Source organism: Lucilia cuprina, chromosome 3 (genome assembly GCF_022045245.1).
Source record: "Lucilia cuprina isolate Lc7/37 chromosome 3, ASM2204524v1, whole genome shotgun sequence".
Taxonomy (NCBI): Eukaryota; Metazoa; Arthropoda; class Insecta; order Diptera; family Calliphoridae; genus Lucilia; species Lucilia cuprina.
In genome coordinates this window covers 51,735,706-51,755,299 of record NC_060951.1, presented here as the reverse complement: position 1 = coordinate 51,755,299, position 19,594 = coordinate 51,735,706, and the positions used below count along the sequence as shown (strand labels likewise).

Genomic DNA, 19,594 nt, shown 5'->3' with positions numbered 1-19,594 from the left:
CCAACACACTAACACCTACTTACAGCTGTGGACAGAAAACTAAATTTTTTGTATTTATAATAGCGAAAGAAATATACATATTTAAGTGGAATAGAGATAAAAACAAATAGAAATGAATATCAATTCAAGAAATTTACAGACTTCAATAAAAACAATAAAGTAGCAATACATACTTTTCTCAACACATGTGTGATATACACCTATAAATGTGTATGTACATACTTATACAATATCATTGTAAGTGCTTTTTGTACATTTTTAATTTCTGTGTGTTTTTTGTTTGTTTTTTTTACTCATTTTCAATGCAACTTCAAAAGGATAATCGTTGTTTGTTGTTTCTTGTTTTATAAAATAAAAATGTTTTGTTATTTTTTCACCTGCTTTGTTGATTTCCTTTTATAAAACGTTAAAACATAAAACGCCCACCATTTTCATTACTACTGTTCGTGTTTTAAATGAAAAATAAAGAAAAAAAATCTGATTTTCTTTGTATATCCATGAGTATGTTGTAGCCTTTAATAGAAAAAACTTTATTTCATGGTTAAAATCGGGTCATTCTATCATTATTAAAGGCTAAAAGTTTGTTAGCACGCCTTCTCTAATAGTTTTCGATAAAGTTTTTTATGATAATAAAAAAATTGTATTTTCAAATATTATATTGTAGTTATTAACATTTTTGCCATTTATGAATATAAAATATTTATTTATAGTTTAATATGGCATTATATGAATGTTGTGTTTAAAAAGGTTTATAAAAAAAAAAAAAAAAAACAGTGATTGGGAAAAATTATAAGTATAGTTTATTTTAAACTATCTATATAGGTCATTTTCTAATCCCAATTGTTATGGAAATTATAAATACTTTTAAAAATTAAAATGGGTGTCTTTTTTGTACTGTGTGACTGTCACCTTCAAAATAAGTTATTTTACCAATGGCATGTTTTTAAATATAAATGGGCAAGAGCACATTACTATATAAAAGGCTTTAAATTACTTTACGCTATATTATTTAGGAGACATCAACGTGAAGATTGATTTCCCCTATATGTAACTTGGAGACACTGTCATTTTAGTTGAATTATATAGGTACAATAAATTACGATTAGCTACCCTTTATATTACATAGAGAAACTCATAGCGATGATTGACTACTTTTTGTATTAAAAAGAGTCAAACAAATATGGATATATGAAATTAAAAACTGCCGTCAAATATTTATCTTATTTATTATGTTGCTAGACTACATGGGAACACTAAACGGATCATATTCTTCGTTTTGTTTTACTAAAAGTACATATATTATTCAAAAATATATAAACTTAGTTCGATATTAAGGGAACAAGGATACTTTAACTCCTTACTAAACTGCTGGGATTATATATTCACATATATGTATTTATATTCACTGTATACTTATTTATATGACTAGATAAACATAGACATGCAATGCACATGCAACAATCTATGTCTGTATAACACTAACAACAATAGTTTGAAAATAAAATGCTGAAATAAATGTTTTTGTTTCCTTCATACATTAAAGCTTTTGTTAGTTTATTCAACTTTAGTGTAAATTATATTAAACTTGTCACATTATTCATAGATGTATGCATTTATTATTTGTGTGTGTGTTCAAATTAGAGGAAGAATGTCTATGGATTAGGATGGAACCTTTTTTATCAAAAGAAATTTTTAAGATATATTTTCCAATTCAGAAATTTTTAAAATAATAAATCTATAATAAAATTACAACATACTACGATACAACTGTACAACACCGTATTTAGGTTATTAGACGACCAGAAATAGTAGTAGCGGTATTAGTTTAATAATAATTGGTTTGATTTCTATATGAAATTGTAGTTTGTTTCGCTTTATTCTTTTCGGGAACTCCAGAACTATACTTAGAGAAATGAATTTTTTTTAAATGTTCTCATTACTGTTTAACATTGTTACATTAAGCTGCTTTTCTAAATTATAACATTATTCAACCGACTAGCCAAAAGGTATTTCATAATAGTCCAATGACTAACCAATAAGCTAGTCCATAGACTAGCCAACATACTAGTCCGTAATCTATTCCATAGACTAGTCAAAAGGTTCATCCTATATACAACTAGTAAGTAGATTAGCCAAAAAACTTTTATAAGTAATACTGAAAATTACAACTTTTTAGATTTCAAAATTTTGCATGTCCCCTTTTTTGAATTTCTGACATCCCATTCTATAAATTTATTTCGCTTTATTAGAAATGTTTATAACATATAAAATACAGTACCAGCCTAATAACCAACATGCACATTAATATTAGTTGACCAAACGGTCATTGAGTACAACATGTACACTACCATTAAAATGGGACACAACACGATATGTAAATTTTAGATTGCTTTTGTTATATGCAGTTTTCTTTTTCAGTTTGGCTTTTTAAATAAATTCAGAATATGATCTATTAAATCTGATGTATTTTAATGTTATTTATTCCTTGGGGCGTATAAACAATATACATATATTTATGTATTTATAAAACAAAAACAAAAAAATAATAATAATGGAAAATAAATGCATTTTATTTCCCATGAATAATATTAAAAACAACAAATGTTTATAAAATTATAAAGCTATAGATACAGTCCTTGTTGATCTAAATATAAATATTGTTGAATATTAAAACATAAATGTTAAACGATTCAAAAGAAACCTAATTTTAAAATCAATGTTTATTACAATAAAAATTACAAATTATCAGGAATCAAGCTAAATGTAAATAATGGAATTATATTAAAAAATTATTAGATTAAGGTAGTTTATTTAATCGGTAAATAAAGGTTTGAATGTGTAAAATTTTATGTATTTTATAAAATTTTTTTTAATAAGTGTATTTATAAAGCGACCTAGCTTTTATGTATAATTTAAATTTTTTGTTTTGTTTATAGTATTAAATTAATGCTTAGATTTATTGATAACAGTTTATTATCTTTTAATTAGCAATATGTTATTAAAATCCAAAAATTAATCACTAAACACTTTATCGCAAAATGTTTTAAATAATTAACCCTGATTAATATTGATACAATAACTACGATTGCCAGGAATTACTAATAATAAATTATTGAAATTTTTTAATACTTAATCCGCTTAAAAACTTTGAATAATAAGTTCATTGTCAATACAGTTTTATGTACAAATAAATCTTTACATATTTATATACATGTTTATATATGTGTGTGTGTCTTTATGTAAATACTTGCAGTTTCGGAAGGTTATTTCGAAAGAAAGTCCGTATGGTAAATAACAGTTATTTGAAATGACTTTTTTAGTTTACTTAAAGTGTCGATTGTCTACTCCATAGATTACTTAGGGATTTGGAAGTGATGGTTCAATAAAAACTTATAATAAATCGGTCACCAATTAAAGTCTCTATTTATAGCTAATGAGATTTCAATCGAAATCAAATGCCGTACTTTGGCCCTTACCTAAAAGGGGTACTTTGCCTCCCTGAAAAACTTCTGGGTGTTTCGAATGGTTGGGTGTATGTGAAGTACATTTTCAATATCTTAATCTTACTTAAGTTAAATACACTCTCAGCAAACATACAAATATATAATTGAAAAAAGGAAATTTAAAGGGAAACTTTTGCTAATTATCAACTGTTAAAAAGACATTCAATAAGTGGCCTGCTTTTAGAATTCACTCATTCGCTCGCAGCATTTCAATGAAAGTGTTTGTGTGTAATTGTTACTATTGTTACTTTCGAGCCCTTGATTTCTTTCGATTCGGTTTGTTGATGAAAGAATGAATGGATAATAATTGTTTTAAATTAATGTAATTTTCATTTTTTATACAACTCACGAAATGTTACCAGACACAGTACAAATAAATAGTCAGGGGAAAAAGCGGTTATAAGAAATACTTCACTTACGACATACAGAATACAAAAGGGGAGAGAAAAAAAAACAAAAAAAAAAAACAAACAACCGGAATGAATGTACGAACAATTAACACTGTAAATGTTAGAAATAAAGAAGGAAATAAAAATCAAGCAGTGTTTATTAAATGTCAGCGGTCTAAAAGAGTAAAGACTTTTAAGTTTATTTTAAAATAGCATAGACCAGACATGAAAAATTCAGTATTTTAGTACTTTTTTCAGTACATTTTGATATCGAAAAATAACTTTTAAACTTAGATAAGTAGACTTGTCTGTAGTCTAGTCTGTCGAGACTACTGTCAAGTTTATAGAGCAGTTTTTAGTGTTGTCTACATTATAGTCTAGTTTATAGTGTAGTCTTTACCTAATCTAAAGTTTAGTCTACATTTTAATTTATATATTATTAGTTTAGTCTACAATCTAGACTAGTCTATAAATTATTTTGTATTTATTAATTTTTAAAGAGATTTTTCTTAATAAGGGTTAACAATGGACTAGAGATTTAGATGGGTTCTTAGGTTGATTATTAAATTCGTATTTCTCGGAACATGTTACATTTTTTATATTAATCTAAAAACCAATTTATTGAAAATAGGTTGATCATCATAAAATGTTTAGAGGGAATTAAATGTGTTCATTAATGATAACATCAAAAGTTTTCTTACTTTTAAAACTCTGACTCTGATTAAAACAGGTTCAATTATATAATGTTCCTACTAGTACGCTTTTTGAAGCAATGATGGTTGAATTCGTAGGAGGCAGTCAGTCAGGCAGCCAGTCATTTAGTCCGCAACAACAAGTGGCGGTTAAAAAGAACAACATAAAGTTATCCTTGAGTTTTAAATTGCACTGAAATGCTCTCACTCTCTATGCTGCATATACACTACCGTTAAAAAAAACATTTTACGAGCAGCAATTTTGTTTCGTTTTTATTTTTTTTATTTTCAAGAATCTATCTACTCTATCTACATTCCGGCATCTGAATTTAAGATTTCAACTTGAAATTTTCAAGAGAGTCATGGAATCCAGCAGTACGAAAAGGGGGGGGGGGAAAAACAAAATCTAGCAACACTGTTTTAATTGCAATTTCAAGTGAATGATTAAGTCGTTCTAAAGGGAACTTAGAAATGTTTGTGTGGATTTATGTATTTGTGTGTATGATATGTATGTATACATATATAATTTTGTTTTCATTTCCTTTGCACTTGAACTTTAAAATGTTCTTGTTATTATTATTTGTTTTAAAACTAGGGAAAATAATTATATTTTTTACTTTAATTGCAGCTGCTTATTTACTGCACCTCCCTTTCAACCTTCTACAATTATTTACTATGTTATATTGCAATGTTTATTGTAAATCTTGAAAAATAAGATAAATTTATTTGTGTGAGAATGTATAATAAAATTTATGCTCAAAAATACTAAGTATTATTCTTATAAATTTTACGCCAGAGAAAACAACCAAATAATAAAAAAAAACAAAATTAAAATGAAAAGTAAAATAAAAAAATCTAAATGAAAAATGGCATAAATTATAGTGTAGAAATTTGTTATCTTTTTATTATTTTAAGATTTAATTTGCTTCAATTAAATTGTATTTATAGGGAATTATTATGCTGCTGCGTCTGCTACTTCAAAAATATTATACATATTATTGTTGCAGCAGAAAAAGACCAAAATGTGTTGTGAATTTATTATGAGGCTCGACTCAATTTTTTTATTTGTTTGCAGTACTGTCTGCTGAATAAGGATGTATTTAAAAGTGTTTTTTGTAGTTGTGGAAAAGTATAAATGTCGTGAATATAAATGCACTTGAAGTAAGATAAATAAAAGTAAAGAAATAAAATAATGAAATAAATTCGAAGGAAAAGTAATGGAAGTTGTAAGAACAGAGACGTAGAAAGTTTTTAACGAAATTATAGTCGGCATAAAAATTCAGAAACAATATAATTGATAACAAGTTGCGTACAAAATTTCTCTACCTTATATGATCGATAGTTAATAAATTTAGTAATTTTTGGTATCGGTTTATTTTCTTACTTATGAACTGTTGATTACTAGTCTTATAGAAGTCAATAAACTAGCTTGTCTATTCTATAGTCTATTCTATAATCTAGACAATAGTCTAGTATATAGCCTAGTCTATTCTATTAAGACTATTCTATAGTCTAGTCTATAATCCAGTCTAAAGTCTATTCTTGTCTTGTCTATAGTCCAGTCTATGATATAGTATAGTCTAGTCTAAACCATAATCTAGTCTCTTAGTCGACAGATTAGATTATTATTATTTAGATAAAAAACATCACCAATGTTTTATAAACTTCAGAAGGTTTAAGTAACACAAACCCTAGTTCGATTTTTTGTAAATAGCTTTAGGAAAAATAACCTGTTTACCAAGGTGTCTACAAAATAATAACTTTTTTAACTTTTAATAAAAAACTAAAAAGCCCCTTTGCTGGCTAAAAAAGTTAAATTTATACAAACCCTCTCAATTTAATTGCTTTTCAAATTAAAACATTTTAAAAGTTCTCACCATAACGGCCCTGCTTAAAGAAGACCAACGGTGTTGATGACTGGTGGTGTTTGTTAGTGATGGTAGTGGGAGTATAAAACAATGATTATTAAATAAACTTTACTAAAATCCAACAATTGTTATGCGTTGCAAGGGTAAATTATTTAATTTTCACAACAGAAGATTGCCTAGCTTAGTTTTTTCTATACACAACTTGTTGCAGCAACGAAGTAAATGGACAAGCAACAAACTGTATGGTCATACTGTAATCAACGGGCTTAAAGTATAAGAAATGCCTGGTAGTAAAGTAAATCTAAAACAATAGATACTCCCGCTCATGAGAAAAAAAACATAAAACTTTAAGTGGAAAAGGGCTTAACAACAGTTGCAGCTACAATTTTAACTACAACTAAGGCAGCAAATTTCTGCAAAAATAATAATAAAAATGTACGAACAAAATAAAGTTTTAGTTTTGTAACTTCCTTCATTTTCCGGCCCTTGTTTTAACACAATAAGGAAAAACTTGATTGTCATTATTAGTTTTTTTATAATTTTATTTTTGTTACTTGTTCACTTGTGTTGTGGAATTTATTTACAAATAAAACGTGTCTAGAATGGAAGTTGTAGTTTGAGGCTGTTTGCTGCTGTTTTATTTTTCAATTGAGATTTTGTGGTTTAAATTAGTTTTAATGCCAATTGAAATAGAGCAACAACACCAGTATTTAAACTAACAAAATTTTGCATATATATATTTTTTTGTATTTTAAGCCGCTAAATTAAATTAGAAAAGTTTTTAATCATACTATGGCCAAGCAAACAAACGACGACCTCAACAGAATTTTTTAAACAAAATATTTAAGCTCTTTAAACCATAACAAACGCAAGGGAAACAATGAAAACAGTTATTTAAAATATTGGAGTCCTAAATGAAGAAAAACACAACATTTAGATTTTAAAATTAGCTATGTCAAACTTAATTTTCCTCTTCTGTTTTTCGTAAAATTAATTTCTTTGAGGCTCTGTATCAAAGGTATACTTGAAGTACACTTTCTTTAAACTTCAAACAGTCATTCAAAGTCAATTTGGCTTTATGTGTCTTATTACCTTAGTGCCCTATAGTGGCAAGGATATTATGTGTTCGTGGTAATGATTGTATTGCATGACAGGTGTATGTCTTCGACAATACTAATTGGGCTATGATTAATTTTCAGAATCGATTAAACTTTGTTTGCCAGAATGCTATAAATCAGTATTTGATTTCATTTCATATAAATGTCCTATCTGAATATAGTTTGAAAATTTTAGAAATTTAGTTTAGTACAACTTGTTTATACCGGCTTTATTACTTTTAAGTACTCTTATAATGACTTACATGTATTCAGATACGCAAGTATTGTATTTTCTGTTTTTATTACTCTAACTCCCCAGCAAAAAATCTTAAAATTTTGGTAATGAGATAATGTAGTTATTAAATACATTACCTGGTAATGAGTGGTTGCCATTAATAACATTATTAATTTTTTTTAAAGGGATTTATAGCCAATTATTGAATGAGATGATATCAGTAAATTTTTTTAAACGTCACTCACAAAACTAAACCGCTAGACTTTTTATAGATTTGACTTCTCCACACACTTTATTTTTTACGTATATTGATAATTTTTGATGAAAAATGGAAAAAGTGTTTTCGAAGAATATCGCGGGATATTATCCTTTTTAGAATGTAGTGACATCAAATTCTAAAAACTAACTTATTTTTTTAGAAATAATCTTTTACTGTAGCTGTGAACTCAAAATTACCTTCTATATCGATAAAAATGTTAAAAAATCTTGTCACACAGGTGTCCCGTATACGTGAAAGAGTTAATAGGGCACTGAGTAAGCGGAAAGACTAATAAATGCAAAAAATACTGTAGAGACAGGTTAAAGCCCCGGAAAATCGGGTATGTTTCACAAACTATTAATAATAGCTGATGTAGGGTATCACATAGTCGATTTGGATCATATATGCCTTTCAGCTTGCCTAGTTCTTTTAGAATTTTAATTTTGTAGAAATGATATCATATTAAAAGGTTAGCATGACATAACACATTCTATGGTTAACTGTTCCTTTTGCTTTTACCACTTACTCTTTTTCTAAGCAACCAATCAACAGACAAATAAACAAACTAACAATCATTTAATATCCTTTTACCCATTGCATTACAGAAGAAACTCAATTGCCTCAATAAAGGGTAAGGGAAAGGTTCGAAACATAAAATGATTTCTTTTAAAATCTACTATTGAAAAAACTGTAATAAAACCTTCTAAATGTCAGAATACATGTTTTTTTTTTACAAAAATACCAAGAACACTTTTTGGTATGAAAAGAAGTGGAGAGACAAGCTTATCACAAAAATTGGCTTCTATGTTTGTTTAGGGAAAAATTAAATGTTTGACCACAAAGTGTAAGAAAAAAATTTATTAGGAATAGTAAAAGGATTTGACTTAATGAAAACAACTTTTAAACATAAACAAATTTTGTAATGAAGTCTTTAAATACACAAACAAAATTATGTTTCTCATAAAGAGAAAAACAGAAACTTTGAAAAATTTGACTCAAAAACTGTGAGATATTCTGAAGTACTTACTTCTTAGAATATACTACAACACTAAACTAAAAATAACTAAAAAAATTTTCAAAAAGTAACTGTCGAGTCAAACCTTAAGTTAAGTAGCTAATTAATCTTATTTTGCAATATATTCTTTGCCATATTATGAATTATGATTTCTTAATTATATTTTTCGTATTTATAATTTAATTATTCCCTTGAAAATATGCCATAAACGCAAACAGGTATTAATAAATTGGTAACATCTTGGATTTTTTCACATTTTTTCCCGTAATATGTTGTTGGATTTTTTTACTTAATATGAAGTTCACATTTTATGTTAACACAAGTCACGTATAAGTAATTGTTTATTTTAAACAATAAGTAACAAGCCAAGAATAATGTAGCCAAAAAATAAGAATATATGTTTTTTTATTAGGGGAGGTTTTGTAAAATTTCAAGAGAGAAGAGAAAACTATTGAAAAATAAATTCCATAAACTTATGCTTTCTAAAGCATTTATATGTAAAAAAAAACTTTATTATAAACTTAGTTCTTTAATTCCCCTAAAATATGTAAAATTTTTGTAAATTTTAATTATGAACCCCTCTAATGAGTAAATAAACAAGTGTAAATACATAAGCATACATTTTTGAGTTTGTATGTATATGAATATAAAACACATATGCATAATTTAAAAACCTGCAGATTGTTGGTAATATTTTCAAACAAATACACGTACACTCACACATCCATAACCAAGTATGGCAATTTAATTTTTTAAAATAAAATAAAGTGTATAACACAGCAAATAAGTAGAGATCCCAACTGTCAAGACAAAAACACAAAAGCGGCGAAAAAATATATATATAATGAACCTGTATAAAGAACACATACATAAGTACGATTATTATGTAAATAATAAAAATAAAGCAAAGTAAAATTTAAAAACAAGTACAAATATATTGTTGAATAACGAAGTTCTACTTAAAAGTTTTTAAAAAATCTCTAGGCTTTCATTTAAAACTAATAATTACCCTACAGTACAAGAAGTACCAATTGATACCAAATGTGTAATCATATATTTATTTTTGTAAACACATTTGGTCGAATATCCATGAAATATTTAAAATATTCAAGAATTATTAAAAAAAATTGTAAATTATATAATTATAAATTGTTTTTTTTTTTTTTTTTTGTAAATCGAGAATTTATTAAAAATGTTTTTTAGAACGAAAATTTATGTAATTCTATTTGTTTAAGGCGAAGACCAAAGTATACAATTAATCAGCTATGAGTCCGAATCTATCTAAACTATAACCTTAAAACAGTAGTTGAAGAACTAATACAAGTTTTCCTATTAATATGAAAATATTTATAAATCAAGAATAAAAAAAATAAATTTGAATTTACCGAAAGTTTTCTATAAACCGATATTTAACAAAAGTTTTATAACTAGTTAAAAAACTAGATGACTAGCAATTGTAACACTTACCTATTAACATACTTTTCAATGACTACTACATATCTTTGTGAGTACATAGTAGTACTTTAATAACGTCTTGTTAATAATGTGTTCTATGAATATTTTCTAATTCATTAGTCAGCATCTTCGTGATGATGAAGAAGATGTATACGTTTTTCCATACGATTTACATTGATTGAATTTTTCTTATTAATTGTAAGCAATTATTGTAACATCACCATGTTAACATAATGACTTAAAATGCTGTTGTTTACATTTTAGCATTTTAACTCTTACTTGGTAATGAAAGTGTTGAGATTTCATGAAATTTTTCTATTAATCAATTTTGATAAATTCTTCTATAAATACAGAATTTATCGAATAAATAAATCTTTCAAAATCTTTCAAAAATCGAGAATTAATCGAAAATTTACCTAAATCCTAAAAACATTTTTGAGATTTCATTGAACATTTTCTACAAATCAAAAATTTATTGAAAATTATTTTTAAATGGTTAATTTATTAAAAATAAAGAATTTATCTAAAACTTAACCATTAATCAAGAATTTATTAAAAAATTTTATTTAATCAAGAATTATATCCCTAATTCGAGGAATTATCTAAAAATTATCCATATATCGATAATTTATTAATAAGAATTTATCAAAAAGTTTCAAAAAACCAACAATTTTCTATACATCACAAATTTGTAATAACTTTTACGTCTAGCTCTTATGCTCATTTATTATTAAACAAAACTTTAGTAAGTTGTTGTTAAAAATATGAACCAAAAATGAGCAAAAGCAAATTTCACAGAAAAAAATACAACGACGGCAACAAATATGACAACAACTTTTTAAGATTAACAACATAAACTTAATTTAGTTTTGTTCATATGAATGTTACTTACATTACATATACACATACAAACACAGCCAAATCATTCACATGAATTTAAATGTTAAGAAAGACATAACGGAGGGAAAAATAGTTGTTGCTCTTAATTTTCATATTAAATCTGTTAAAATAATGAGACAGTTATGGCAAAGAAAAGTATTCTTCATTCGTGTTGTGAGTGTAAGTGTATACGAAAAGTATGCAATAATAAATGAATGAATACATGCATATAAACAAAACTTTATTTTTTTTCATAATGTCTTAAGTAGTTCTAAAGAAAATTATGAGAGAAAAATAAAAAAATAAAGTAGGAGAAAGAAAAACAAAAGCTTACATCATAGTTAAAAGGAGTTTATACATTGTATATGTATACATATACATATTTATATAGCGAAAGGGAGTGTGAATATATTTTATTTCATAAATATGTAATATTAAAAAAGCCCTATGGCAATGTATATTGCCAAAAGAAATTTTAACATTTCACCTTAATAACAAATAACAGTATGGTTTATTCTCATCATTCATCCTTACCTCAGCAACAACAGAAAACCTCCCCCATATATATTTTACCACTAAACCACAGCCTCTCCTATGGTTTAAGCAAAACATATATTAACTATAATAGTTGTGTTCTACAACTATGCCAACAGTTCAAAAAAGGGATCTTTTTAAAAAGTTTTGTTGTATCACTAGTTCACTTAAGAACACATGCATTCCTCTTTGCTATAAAAAATAATACAATGTTAGAATGTGTTATGTCAACTTAGTCAGAAAGTCAATACCCTTTTTAACATGTCTAAGTAAACTAGAGAGTAGACTTTTACGAACAGGCTTCCAAAACTGCAGGAATTTGTATGCCTATAAGTATATTTGTATATTTATGTAATGTTACACATGTATTATCGTCGGTTTAACTATCCATGTATGTATGTGGTTATATGAATGTTTGTAGATTGTCATATAATATGCACATTTAAATGAGCCTATATATGAGCTACTCATCATTATCAGTATAATTAACATAAATATTACTTTTACTTTCATTTCATAGTAGTTGTTATATGAGAAAGTATTTATGTATATTCATATATTTTCCTCTATGCAAGGATATTTTAAGGATTCTTTGTTTTTAATTTGATAAATTCTGTGTTATATTATCTTAACTTCCTTTTTTAATTTAAGCTTAATTACCTTACTCTAGAGAATTTTGTTACATTAAGTTAAGATTTATAGAATATGCCTATTTTTAATTTAAAGTTTAAAATTTGTTAAACGTAGAAGAGAAAATTTTAATGAAATTAACATAACTTATGGGAATGAAATATGTACAAATGTATTTATTTTAGAAAAGTGTTAATGTTTAATTAAAACATTTACAATAAAGCTTATAACACTTGTAAAACATATAAATAATATCCCTGGAGTAATTAGGCAGCACTATTATAAGAAGAACGGATTGAAATTAAAATTTTTCATTTCATAAATATTTCACAATTGACAATTTCACATAAAATTTTATCAATTATTAATAAAAAATTACGACATACTACGACACAACCGTACAATACCGATTGTAAAATGGACAATTGTTTAATCAAAAAGTAGTACTATCTAAAAAGTGAGAATTTCTGGGAAAAAATCAGAATCACTTTTTAAGTCGATTTAGATATGTCCGTCCATCTGTCTGTCCGTCTGCTTCTATTCCCACCTATACCTTGTATTTACACTTTAGGTCGCAATTTTCAATTAATTTGATGATATTTGGTACATTGAATATGTTTAATATAGGGTCATTATTTTACCTTGCTCTCATACAACAGTCCCCATGAATAGAGCTTAGAATTATGTTAAATGTTTTAGTATCTCTACAAAGTTGATAAAACTTCGTAACGATCCCGAGCCCATTCAAAGTCATCTTCAGAAAACACGATTAAATTCAACATAAAGAACTTTAATGTCGACGTTAATATCTCTAACAAAATAAATACGGAAAGGCATATAATCCATATTTTTAACATACTCATTGACGTAGGATATCATATGGTTGGCCATCATCGTATATAAATTCTAACTTATTAACAAATTGATAAATTATTAAAATTTTTTTACAAATTTTATAAAAATTCAGAATTTATCGAAATTTTTAAAAAAAAATCTATAAATTGATTCTATAAATTTTAAATCTATCCAAATTCTATATAAAAAATACAAATAAATTTGGCAATTAAAGATGTTATTTTTTTATAAATTTTAAATGAAAATTAAGTTTTCATTAAAGGGTTTTTCAATGTTTTGCTTAAAAAATAAACGACGAATAAAGTTAAATTCATAGTTTTTAAGTATTCGATAATATTTAGTAATTTATTAAAAAAGTACAATTAAAAACTCGGATGATGTGGCTGCTTTCTAGTTGTCTGTTAAGTACATTTGTGAATGATTAATAAAAAAGTGTGACAACAGAACATCTAGACTAAAAAGTGTATTAAAAGTAAACTAACCAAATCAAAAATTTGGCATTTCTAAGCAAACATTAGTGAAGTATCATTTGTTAAATAGATTAACTCCATTTGTAAATTATATTTAAATTTTAATATTAAATAACTAAGAAATCCAAATTGTTAGATAACAAATAAATTTTGCATTAAAAAAATACAACCATTGACGAATAAATTACAATTACATATAATATCGAATTTTATACTTTACTGTTTTCTATGGAATTAATCAATTTACCTTCTAAGGCCTTCATTATACTCATAAAAGTGCATTTCAACACAACTGCTTTTGAAATATAAACGAAAAGTGTATAAAAACTACAGTGCAATAAACTAAACCAAAACTATATGAAACGAAACAGTAAAAATAAAACGAAAATAACAAGAGTGTGTGAAGGATTTAATATGATAAAACCATAATGATTAACAAACATTTACCAAAGCGAAATTCCTTGTTGCGTCTATTATATCCTGAACCCATGCCACCAGCATGTGAAGATTTGACACGTAATATACGCGGTTGGGCCAAGCGTTTAATACGTTTTAATAAATTACTAACGTATGCAATATTACTACTCTCATTATTATTATTATCTCTGTTATTATTGCTATTGTCCTTATTATAGTTGTTCGTATTATTATTAGCAACAACAGCAGCAGCAACAAAATCCCTAATTGTGCCACTAGAAGAAGATGTTGTTGTAGGGCGGAATGTAAATGCGGCTGAAGATAATAATGATGATAATAATGGTGACGTTGTTGATGATAATAATAATGATGTTTTAGCATTTGCATACAACACCGCAGAATGTTTGTTAAATTTATGAGATTTTGCTGTTGGTTCTGTTGCCGTTATAATGAAACGTTTAATGTTTTTTTGCGTTTTTTTTTTGTTTGTAATTAGTAGCGGATATATGAAGATTATTTGTAGTATTATTATCCAGACCATTATTGTTTTACGAAGGATACAACATGTTTTGTAGTTAAGCATTTTTAGGTGTTTTTTGAAATTCAAATTAATATAGGAATAGAATAGAGAATGTTTGTAAATTAGTATGTTAATACGATAATACATTATTAAAAGCGGTTAAAATGTAATATGTAAGCGAAATACATATGTACATATTTAAAGATATTATGTAGTTAATATAGAAATTAAGTTAAGTTTCACTTACTTTTTACTCGCAACCAAGTGTAGGCTGATTTCTCACCAGCCTCATTAACAGCTAAACACTGAAACATTGCTGAATCATCGATGGCAAGTCGTTTTATGTGTAATGAATTATCATCTGATAACGAAAATCTGAAAAATATTGTGCAATAGAATTAATAATGAAGAATTTTAAAATAATTCATTTTTTTAATAATTATTAGATATTAAGCATTTTTTTTGGCTTATTTAAGTCTAATGAAAAGTATTTACTCTTTTAAACTCTTATATTCGTAATAAACTACGCAGAAACACTTTAGTTTTTAATAACTCTATACTTACTTATCATGTTGATAATCGATGGGTTCAGCATTTCGAAACCATGTCACGGATGGTTGTGGATCTCCAATAACATCACATGGCAGCGTTACCAATGCACCTAAATCACCAAATGTTTCCTGTCGCATTTGGGTGAAAAATGAAGGTGGCTCTAAGATTTCAATCTTTGCCTTTGCCGTTAATATCTTATAGCCACCGCTACGTAAACGCACTTGACATGAGTATTCACCGGAATGCGTTAGATTGACTGACAATAAGGCCAACGAACGATTCCATGGATCATTGAGTGTATGAGCGATTTCAGCATTTTCAATTGGTATGCCATCTTTAAACCATAACGTTTCCAATTCATGCAATGGTCGTGCATTTGCAATACATTGCAATTCAGCAACTTGTTCGCCACGTTTCAATTTCATATCCTGCGGATGTACAATAATTTCCGGTGGCACCTCAATATATGGATCACCACTGACATTCAAATGTATGAAGGCACTATTCTCCTCCTTGCCCAGTTGGGTGTTTATGGCACGTGCACGATATGCCCGGCGATCAACTTCATCGGTGCTGAGTATTATCAATTGATTGGCTTTTGTGAAGGCATATTTAATGTCATAATTTAAGGGACCCTCAACCGTTTGCCACATCACCGATGGTACTGGTGTTGAATCGATAGCAGGCAAATCAAATATGGCAGGATGGCCAGAAACTACTGTTAAACGGCCTTCTGTTATATTATTAAATGTACCCATATCTGTATCAATAAAAGGGATAAAATTGAAATTGTTCTCATATAAATAAACAAACAACAACAAAAAATGTTATACATAAATTAAGAAATTATAGGCATTTATTATTTGAGTTGTAACAATTGGTGGCCCAGTAACATTCATTCACTCATTCGTTGTTCTCTTATACAATTTATTTATTTATTCATTTCTGTACATTTATAACAGAAAAATTCTTTTTTACTTTTTATTGCCTTTATACGTTTTTTTGTGCTTTGTAAAGTCATGTTTAAGCAAATAATATTTACAAACCATACAAGAGCAGTCAGTCAACAAGTCCAACGCCTGTCCCAACAACGTCGACTTACCCACCAACGAAATCAACCCATTATTTAAGGTTTTATGTCGAGTGTATGTATGATGGAGTTTTTTATTATAATCTTGGAAATGCCTACACTCACGCAATGTTGTTAATGTAGCGTTCAGAAACTTTACAAAGTTTTAAAGAATTATATCTTTAGGAAAAAAAAAAAATATAATAGTATATTAGTTATACATATATTATAGAATAAATTAAACTCTGGACTTCTGAATATATTATACAATAGAATAGACTGTAGTCCCAACCAACGTATATACTACTGAATACGTTGGAGTAAAATAGACTATAGACCATGCTATAGTATATTATACTGTAAACTTTAATATACTATCGTGCAGACTGAAGAATATATTCTTGTCCAGATAATAGTCTTAGTCCAACCTATAGGATATACTACAGGTCAGACTATAGAACAGAATATTCCATAGTCAAGACTATAGAACAGACTAGTTCGTAGTCAAGACTGTAGTATAAACAAAAGTCTAGAGAATAGAAAAAAAATGTTAGTCTACACTTGGTTTAAAATTTGTAAACTAACGATCTGCCACTAGTGCAAAGAATGCACTACTTTTAATCTCTGGCTCAACCTCAAAGACTTTGCATGAATTGAAAAGTTTATACTTGTATGAAAAACAAGGGAAAATATATAGTCGGACATACCCTACCCTACGATGGGGTTATTTTTTTGGCAGCGATATTAATTTAAGTATATAGCCCCTAAGTCTGGTCAACACTGTACCTAATCCAATACAATTATTTTTTGACAAATTTTATAAAAACAGTCATGTTTTTATAAAATTTGTCAAACTTATTTTTAAAATCTTATGTGAAATCATGCACAAAATTCTTGAATATGTTGACAATCTGAATTCGCTCACAAAATATTTCTGATACGATATATGTACTATTTTCAAACTATAAAAAACAGTTGTGTAGGGTAGCACTTGAAAAAATAACACACTTACAAATACATTATTCTTACATTTAAACAAATACAAACTATTATTAGTATTTTATATACAACAATCGTCGTTAGTGTTTGTTGTTTATTGTATGGAGCAGAGTATGAATGTACAAGTGTACTAATTAATTTAAGTAACTGCCACTTAATTGTTAATTGTCGAAGTTGTAGTCAGTCATTTAAGACGTTTATATCTCTTTGCACGACCTCTTTATTCACACAAACATATATTTTTCTCTCATTCTTTTCATTTTCTTTTACTTATTTATTGTAATTTGTTGTAGGTTAAAGTTTTAGCTTAATATTGTTGTTTTTCTTTTATTTAGGCTTTCTTTTAAATTAAAAGACATTCCGTTGTTTAAATTAAAATAAAGAAAAACCATGGGTAGTCTGTGTTGTCTGCCTTAAATGTACATATTTTATTATTTGTTTATTATTTTTTGTTGCTTTCATTGCACTGCCAGAGGAAAATTGTTTAATTAAGTGACACTTAATAAATGTCACAAATTATATTATGTACCAAATGTTGCCCTGAGGCGGAGGGGAGTTTTATGAGAAATTTGGAAAAAAAAATATATCAACAGAATGAATATTTATGGGTATGAGTATGAAAAAGTGCGTTTTTATTATTTGACTTTTTCCACTATACTTATATGTATTAAGGCCAAGTTGCAATTAAAATATTCAAAAGTGTGTTAGTTCACACGTTCGTTTTTATAGGTTTGCAAGTTTTATGCGAATGATATAATTTTTTATTTGCTATTAATATATTATACATATTTTAAGATTATTTTTTGTAATTCATAATTTTGACAATCTGTAAGTATGTATGTAAGTAAGTAAGTAAGTAAGTAAGTAAGTAAGTAAGTAAGTAAGTAAGTAAGTAAGTAAGTAAGTAAGTAAGTAAGTAAGTAAGTAAGTAAGTAAGTAAGTAAGTAAGTAAGTAAGTAAGTAAGTAAGTAAGTAAGTAAGTAAGTAAGTAAGTAAGTAAGTAAGTAAGTAAGTAAGTAAGTAAGTAAGTAAGTAAGTAAGTAAGTAAGTAAGTAAGTAAGTAAGTAAGTAAGTAAGTAAGTAAGTAAGTAAGTAAGTAAGTGAGTAAGTAAGTATTTACGTAAGTAAGAATGTAATGAAGTATATATAAAAATACAATCTTCGGTTACATAACAAATATATATTTTAAAATCTGCCTTCACTTTTTTCGATACTTTTAAAACATCCACTTAAAAATTCTTGAACTTTATTCAAGCTATTTCTTACATAAATCATCGAACATTTTTCCACAATATTTATAAATATTTATATGATGCATACACCTATGAATTTTATAATAATCAACAATATATATTTGGAAACGACAACCTCATCACTATCATCTTCTTCAATACTTACGGGCAACGACAACATCAATTTTTTCACTAAATATTGAGCCGGCATCATTTTTAGCAATGCATTTATAACTGCCGGCATCCTCCCGCTGTGTATTCAATATACGTAGATATTGACTGGATGAAAAATCACCAACGGGTAAACCATTTTTTAACCAGCGATATTGAGGTTGTGGATAACCTGCAAAAAAACAAGAAGAAAACAAAATATTATTAAATATAAATAAAGAAAAGCATAAAAAATAGATAGAAAAAAATTAAATAAAAAATATTTAAGTAAAGAAGGATGTAGATGCATTGTAAAGCCATAGTATAGTTTCAGCAACTTTGTAAAAAGTTTATTTTTTAAATAAGAAGTCACTGGACTCTAATACCAGTAACAATAACTAACGTTAGTTAGACAGTTTGTAAGTGTTTTTTTTTCTGTTGTTCTTTTACTTTTATATTTTGTTACAATTGATGTGGCAACAATACATCTCTTACGTTGCTACTTTCTTTTTTCTCTCTGATATTTTCATTGAATAGAATTTCAATTCAAAATATTTATGTTTATACATACGATTTAAAGGAAATCGAACAGTGTGCTATATTTTGTGTTTTTTTTCAAAAAGTAAACAAACATCTGCAATAATTTTAGCAAAACGTGTATGTGCATTTTTTAAATAAAACTTTTTAAGTTCAGTTGTTTGTTTATGTTTCAATATAGAGAGAAAAACATTTATATCCGGAAGGTAGAATAGAAGAAAAAAATCTATGACATGT

General features: G+C 26.9%; 1 protein-coding gene across 13 annotated transcripts in view; it reads right to left on the bottom strand.

Annotated features, from left to right (window-relative positions):
- LOC111680926 (protein sidekick) overlaps window positions 1-19,594 on the bottom strand; it is a 204,845-nt gene that overhangs the window by 26,419 nt on the left and 158,832 nt on the right. For 8 of the 13 annotated variants that reach the window (XM_046946399.1, XM_046946400.1, XM_046946403.1 and 5 more), the window contains exons 3-6: window positions 18,837-19,013; window positions 15,383-16,130; window positions 15,066-15,193; window positions 14,329-14,733 (exon numbers count right to left, since the gene is read on the bottom strand). In XM_046946399.1, coding sequence (XP_046802355.1) covers window positions 14,329-14,733; window positions 15,066-15,193; window positions 15,383-16,130; window positions 18,837-19,013 — 1,458 coding nt within the window. The remainder of the gene's footprint in view (window positions 1-14,328; window positions 14,734-15,065; window positions 15,194-15,382; window positions 16,131-18,836; window positions 19,014-19,594) is intronic. The other 5 variants (XM_046946407.1, XM_046946408.1, XM_046946409.1 and 2 more) reach the window with 1 other exon arrangement.